Genomic DNA, 7922 nt, shown 5'->3' on the forward strand with positions numbered 1-7922 from the left:
CCTCTGCTTCGCCAAAGACACAGCCTCTGAGGTCGCTTACAGCTGCCTAGGGAGCAGCCAAGGAGCTCCTGCTGGCAGGGATGGGGCCTGGAGATGCTGGAGGGGAGCAGAGCAGAGTCAGGATAATCTTTTCTAGTACCATCATTTGCCTGTAAAATTCCTCATGTTTTTATTTATTCTTACCTGTATTATTTTATTTTGTTAATAAACTACATTTGTTTGAGTACTATCTGGGTTGTTTCCCGCTTCTGATTATTGCAAATCAGGTGGCTATGAAAATAGTGACTTTGGTGGGGAATATTCAGGGTATATGCCCAGGAGTGAAATAGCTGGCTCATTTGGTTGATGTGTTTGTTTCTAACATCCAGGAACAACCAAATGGTTTTCCAGAGTGTTGGCACCAATTGCCAATTTCACCTATTTCTTTACATCCTCCCCAGCATGTGCAGTTATTGGAGTTTTGGATCTCAGCCATTCTTAATTTTGTGAGTTGAAATCTCCAGGTCATTTTGATTCACATTTCCCAGAAGACTAAGGACGTTGAAATTTTCCTTAAGTGTTTCTTTGTCATTAGAGATTATTCTAACAATGAAGTAAAGGGAGGATTGAAGGGCTAAAGAGGAGGGTGACCCCATAGTAATTCCTCCAGTCTCAAAGAACCTAGAGTCTAGACAGCTTCCAGAAACTGAGCCACCCTACCTGTCAGGTGAACATGCTTGTCCAAATCCCCCAGTACCTAGCATAAGAGTTTCAATGTGTAAAACTGACTCAAGATTTCCTAGAGATTAGAGGAAAATGCCATGCAGCAGAAATTGGAGGTGCGTTTTGTATTATTCAGGGTTTTCTGGCCTCACAGAACTTATTGGCAGTCTCTATATAGTGAAGAATTTGTTGGTGACTTACAGTCTGGAGTCCAACTCCCCGATAATGCTCGTCAGCAGCTGTGAAACCCAAGGATGTAGCAGATGCTCAGTACCACAAGGCAAGCAGGCAAAGAGAGACAGCCTTCCTTCTTGTAAGGTCCTTATATAGGTCTCCGACTGAGGTGTGTCCCAGATTAAAGGTGTGTACCACCACACCTGGATCTGAGACTTGCTTTGTCCCAAATGACCCTGAGCTCAGTGATCTCCTAGCCTTAGTGTCCTAAGATTAATAGCCTCTATGCCTCAAGATCTGGATCAAAGGTGGGTCTCCCAATTCTGGATTGTGGCTCATTCCAGATATAGTCATGTTTGCAAACAGAAATAGCCACTAAGCATTACACTACTACAATTCAGGCGGTGGTGGCACACATGTTTGATCTCAGCTTGTGGCAGGCAGAGCAAGGAGGATCATCAGACACACCAGAAGAGGGCCTCGGATCTCATTACAGATGGCTGTGAGCCACCATGTGGTTGCTGGGACTTGAAGTCAGGACCTCTGGAAGACCAGTCAGTGCTCTCAATCTATGAGCCTCTCTTAACTACTGAGCCATCTCTCCAGCTCACCTATCCTGGGTTCCTTGAAAGGATTAGACCACATATCAATCAGCAGATGAACATGCCTTCTTTTGACTTTATTTTTACTTTAAGCTTCTTTAGACAGGATCTTCCATGGCTGAATTGAAGCCTGCTATATAAAGTAGGCTGGCATCAGATTTAAAGCTCATCCAGCCTGCGGGTTCCTGTTGCTCTCAAGGGTGGGTATGGGAGGAGCGGAGAAAGCTAACTATGAATGAGATACAAAGTCTATTAAACACACACATATTTTATATATGTAAATATGCATTTACACTCAAATACACACACACACACACACACACACACACACACACACACACACAGGTTATTTCCTGCACGTCTGAGGACACCCTGAGTTCTATGAAGATAAGAGACTAGGAATCAGTGACAGATACAAATACCATTTGTTTGTTGGTCTTTTGTGTTTGTTTGCTTGTTTTGCCTTATTTACTAAGTTATGAGTCTATTTATTTATTTAATGTGCACGAGTACATGTCCCTGTCTTCAGACACAGATGAGGAGGGAATAAGGCACCGTTACAGATGGTTCTGAGCTACCATGTAGTTACTGGGAATAGAACACGGTCCCTTGGAAGATCTCTTAGTGCTCTAAACCGGTGAGCCATCTCTCCAGCCCCTTGCTTTGCTTTGTTTTAAAGACACATATCATACCTGGCTGTTTTGACAGTCACAGCCTCCCTCTGCCTCCCTGTTGCTGAGATTAAAAGCACATCAAATTATGCCAGGCTTAAATTCAGTAGTGAAAGCACTTGAGAATCTCACATCTGACATTCCAGCTCAGACTGCCTTGAAGTCAAGGTCACCTTGACATTCTCAGTGAGACTGTCTCAAAAGACAAAAACAAATCTAAATAATAGAAAAAAAAATCCCACAGGAATCACAGTGCCCAACTAATAATTAGAGGTAATTGAGAACACACTTGGACATTCAGGTTAAACGGCCCACAGGTGGCAGAGGTAGGACAATCTCTGTGAGTTTCAGGCCAATCTCTTTTGTTTTTTAATTACATTCCAGCCATTGCCCCCCTCTCACAGTTCCTCATCCAATCCCCCCTCTGCTTTGCCTCCAAAGGGTGCTTCCCTTCCACTCCAACACCCCTCCATCTCACCTACTCTAGGGCTTCAAGACCCTCCAGGATTAGGAGCATCTTCTCCCACTAAAGTCACACTAGGCATTCCTCGGCTACATGTGTGTTGGGGGCTTTGGAGCAGTCTGTGTATATTGCCTGGTTTGGGGGCTCAGTCTCTGGGATCTCCTGGGTTTCCAGGCTCACCGAGACTGGTTTTGTAACTATGGCATTGCCCTCCCCTTCATCTTCTTCAATCCTTCCCCTAACTCAACCTTAGAAGAATCTCGAACGGCTGAAAAGCACTTAAAACATTTAAAGTCATTAGTCATCAGGGAAATGCTAACCACGATGAACTCGAGATTCTACCTTACAACAAACAGAATGGCTAAGATCAGAAACTCAAGTGACTGCACATGTTGGTGAGGATGTGGAAAAAGAGGGGCAGTCTTTCTTCGCTGGTGGGATTACAAACTGGTGCAGCCGCTCTGTTATACAATCTGGTGGATCCTCAGCAAATTGAAAACCCTCCGACCTGATGAGACAGCTATTCTACACCTGGGCCTTTACCCAGAAGATTGCCCACCATGACACAAGCACACGCTCCACTATGTTCATAACAGGCGAATTTGTAATAGCCAGAGATGGAAACAACCCAGATACAGTAGAATACATACAGAAGATGAAGTTCCTTTACACAACGGAAGATATTCAGCTATTAGAAAATGAGGACATCATGAATTTTGGAGGCAAATGGATAGAACTAGAAAATACTATCCTGAGTGAGGTAACTCAGATCCAAAACAACATGCATGGCCTGTACTAACTGAAGAGTGGATATAAGGCAAAAATACAGAATATCTAGGATACAGCCCAGACAATCTTATGGAGACAGAACTCATCACATACAAGAAGAACCCACCAAGTAATACATTATAAGAACAATTTAAGGAAGGACAGGGCTAGACTAGGTTGCATGAGATGAGGTATTCTTATGGAGCCGAGGGACTCTCTTGATCTTGGACACTGCTAACAGATCACCATAACGAGGCCTGAAAAGGCTGTGATTCCAAGCTACGAGAAACAGATAGTTCTGCTGTCTGCTATGACCCTTTGTATACCTTCCAGATGACCTTTCCCTTTGTAGCCACACCCTCCCAGCCCATACCAACCTCTGATGAAAAAGCTGAGTTTCTACCCACTTGTTTATTTTCAGATTTGAATGGTGTAGGTAAATTGGATCAGATCCATACACAGGAAGATTCTTAGGCGAAATCCGGGTTCACAAAAGTTTCTTGAAGCCAAATTTTTGTGATTGATGCCTTTATTCACATTAGTTTCAAAGCAGAGGTAGGTAGATCTCTCAGTTCAAGAATACTCTTGTGTACAAGCATAGGACACTTGTCTCAACCTCAATTTGACTATATATTGGCATCAACCTCAGGACATGACCTTCTATTTTCTGCCTGAACAACTCAACTCATTGTAGTCTAAAGCCTGTGGGTATCAGCATGGGAACGATTCAGCCTATGGCAAGAAACTACAGCAGTAGCTTAGTGGGCCAACATGGATGTTGGGAAGTCACTTGCACTCAGTCAGACCAAGTCCCCTCACACTGATTCCTACATTTCCTCCATCGGCTGCAGCTCTTCATAGAACATGAGATTGAAGGGACAGAGCCAGGAGTTCTTACTCTTTTCTCCTGTAGAGCATTTCCAAAAATTCACTTGGTTTGGATTCACATTTCCTTGATTTCTGACACTGGGTCTGACCACATAACCATAAAAGGGAAAGTGATGTAAGCAGAAGGATTCACTGGCATGTCTATCTCACATTCCCAGTCTTTCTTTTTATTTCTTTATCTTTTCTATGTTTTTCATATTTATTGGATACTCCCTGTATTTACATTTCAAATGTTATACCCTTCCCCACCACTTCCCTCCTTCTTCCCCTCAACTTGTTTCTTCCAGGAAGGTGCTCCCTCTCCCAATCACCCTCTCCACCTCAGTGCCTTGGCTGATTGATGATGTTGCTCTTTCCATGAGGGTGCAAATCTTTCAGCTCTTTCAGCCCTTTCTCTGGCACTTTCACTGGGGTCCCTGTGTGGAGTCTGATGTTTATCTGCAAGCATTCTCATCTGTGTCTATATGGCACTTGGGGAGCCTCTGAGGAGACATCCATATCTGGTTCCTACCAGTCAATACTGCTTGGGATCAGCAATATTGCTTGAGTTTTGTGTCTGCATATGGGGTGATTCTCCAAGGGAGGAAGTCTCTGTAGATCTTTTCTACAATCCCTGCTCCTCTACTTAACCTTGTATTTTCCTGGCCCCAGTTTTGTTCTTCCTTCTTTGAAGGACTGAGCGTTCCATATTATGGCCTTTTTTTCTTTTAGAGCTTCACAAGTTCTGTGGTTTCTTGGGTATTGTGAGGCTTTTTTGGGGGGTAGTATCAACTGATAAGTGAGTACATACCCTGACTGTTCTTTTGTGGCTGGGTTACATCGATCAGGATGATAGCTTCAATTTCCACCCACTTGTCTAGGAATTTCATGAACTCCTTGTTTTTAATAGCTCAGTAGTACTCCATTGTGTATGTGTACCATAAGTTCTGAATCCATTCCTTACTGGAAATCAAACACTGCACCTCAATGAGTAGCAAGCATTCTTAAACACTGGATCTTGACTCAAAAAGAACATATATGCAATTCAGATTGTGCCCTTTGAAGCATACAAGTGTAAATCTCTGCAAGGAAATAACAATTAGGTGTTTTTGTATTCTGCAAAGTCTAGGAGAAGAACGGGGCAGATATGAGATGACCCAATATAATGGGCCAGGAAGGAACAATAAAAAATTATGAATTTAGAGAATTCAGTAAAAAATGCACGTTCTCATTCAAAACCAGTTTTATTGGAACCTATGGGAAATTATGATGCTAACTGGTTACAGAAGGTAACAATATCAGACTTCAGTGCCTCCCCAATAAAGGAGAGGAAGAGAACCTCAGCCTCTGGGAGCCTGGAGGTACAGCTTTCCCCTGCCTGGACATGGCGATCTGTTACCAGTGTCCAGAAGAACTAAGTCCCTCAGCTCCACCAGGATACCACACCTCATGTAACCTGCTCCATCCTTGACCTCTTGAAATTTTGGTTATATGATTTGTACTTGGTGGTTTTTGTTTAAAAGGTTTTTTTTTTTTTTTTTTTTTTTTCTAAGTAAAACTGCCTGCTCTGAAACCTAAGCAATTTTTATTATTTGGCTACTAACCACTTACCAATTAGTACATATCATGCATGTCATTTTTGGTTTGTATTACCTCAATCAGGATAATATGTTTTTTTAAAGGAATACAGTTTTGCAATTTTTATTATGGAAAGTTTCAACCATATACAAAAGCATAGAGAATAATGAATTCTCAGACATCTATCACACAGCTTCAACAATTATCATGTCAGAGTCGATCTTGCCTCATCTATGGACAAACTTATACCACCCTGATTATAATGAAGCAAATAAACAGTAGCATCTGTGTAAATTTTCAGTACAGTTTTCTTAAAGATAAAGGTTCCTTTAGAAAGCAAATCCACAGTACAAATCACAAGCAGACACTCCAGTAAATTATAATGTGTGGTTTTATTTTAAAATCTGTAAGATGTGGGGACACAATACATTTCACTGGTACCATGAGGAAGAGTGTGAACACTAAATGGGAGTGCGAGCCTTTCCCAATACAGTGGTTTATAATGAAAGAGCGAAACAAAACAAACAGCCGAATCAGAACCTCTTTGGAACCCTTTGGAGAAGCTGTGCAAGAAGCTGACATCACACCCACCCTGTGAAAAACTCTGCAATATGTCCCTGTCCTTGGTATAAAGTTATCCTTCTGGCAAGAGTTGAGCTGAGCTCCCTCATTTAAATGGTTCATTTTGTGTTTTCCTTTACAGAGGTCTCTTCCCCTCGAAGTCTTTCCATGGGACAAGGATGTAGCACTCTCACGCCTCTGAACAAACATGCAGAGAGCTTGGTACTGGGGAACCAGCTGAAGGTACTAGGGAAGGCACGGGAACCGCAGCCAAATGAAACAGGGAGCGAGGCAAAAGACACTTAGGCAAATAAATGGCCCAATTAGCTTGGAAAACTGCCAATATAGCCGTTTTTCTTCATGCCCACCACCAAATACAGAATATTGAATCAGTAAATCCAAAGGCAGCGGATATTCTACTGGCACCAGATTGGAAGGGAAATGTTTATCCACAAAGAGACTACAAAATACTAATAGCATCAAAGATCTCCAGTGATGCCAACCGTATTTCAAGTAGTGTGTTGGATGCAGAATATGCAGAGTAAGGAAAAACAGTCGTTGCTCTCAAAGGTCTAATGAAGAAGGCAGACACATCCGAAAAGCGCAACGAAGGCTGTAGGTGCTGAATTAAGTCTGTTCACACACGAGTACAACAACCAGAGCAGAAACACTTTTTGGCAAGATAGACAGAGGAGTGTTCCAAGATGTAGGAGGAAAACCAGATGAGTGGTCTCCTTGGGAACCTCAGAGGTGCTCAGGTGAACTTGACAATACCTCTGAATACTGGGTTCACATCAAGGATGACTTCAGTGTGACCTTGAGCTTGTCTCTGTCCACTAGGGCTCGCTCTCTGGCGGGGACCTGGCCGCCTAGTTCCCATTAGTAGGGGAGCCGCCCAGCTTCAGTTTCTCCAGGTACTGGGCATGCGCGGGCCTGTGGCACTGCAGGACCTTGATGGCATCTTCAATCTTGAACCACTGGCGCTTTCTGCGGATGCTGACCGAGTCTTCCCAATCCTCCAGCAGCTCGGTGACGGTGAGCACGAACACGTAGGTCCGGTGCTTGCGGTCCTGGTTCTGCTCGAAGACGCCCAGCAAGCGGCCCAACTTGCCCTTGACTCCCGCCTCCTCGTACACCTCGCGCACCGCCGCGCAGTCGGGCTCCTCCTCGGGCTCCACGCCCCCTCCGGGCACGATCCAGCGGTCGGGGTAGCGGCTGCTGCTCACCAGCAGCACCTCCTCTTCGCGCTCGCTGCGGAGGCACAGGCACGCTGCGCGTTTCCTGTAGCCCTCGGGGTCGTAGGTCCGCGTCTGGTTCGGCTTCCACTTCATCCTCTGCTTCGCCAAAGACACAGCCTCTGAGGTCGCTTACAGCTGCCTAGGGAGCAGCCAAGGAGCTCCTGCTGGCAGGGATGGGGCCTGGAGATGCTGGAGGGGAGCAGAGCAGAGTCAGGATAATCTTTTCTAGTACCATCATTTGCCTGTAAAATTCCTCATGTTTTTATTTATTCTTACCTGTATTATTTTATTTTGTTAA

General features: G+C 44.1%; 1 protein-coding gene across 1 annotated transcript; it reads right to left on the reverse strand.

The window, feature by feature from the left end:
- Positions 1-7255: 7255 nt before the first annotated feature.
- Positions 7256-7717, reverse strand: LOC308424175 (diphosphoinositol polyphosphate phosphohydrolase 3-alpha-like; the record flags this gene model as incomplete). Its single annotated transcript, XM_080921080.1, has 1 exon — positions 7256-7717. One exon carries the CDS (start codon positions 7715-7717, stop codon positions 7256-7258), a length of 462 nt encoding a protein of 153 aa, XP_080777206.1.
- Between the last annotated feature and the right edge of the window lie 205 nt (positions 7718-7922).

The sequence above is a fragment of the Micromys minutus genome (genome assembly GCF_963924665.1).
Source record: "Micromys minutus genome assembly, chromosome: 9".
Classification (NCBI taxonomy): domain Eukaryota; kingdom Metazoa; phylum Chordata; class Mammalia; order Rodentia; family Muridae; genus Micromys; species Micromys minutus.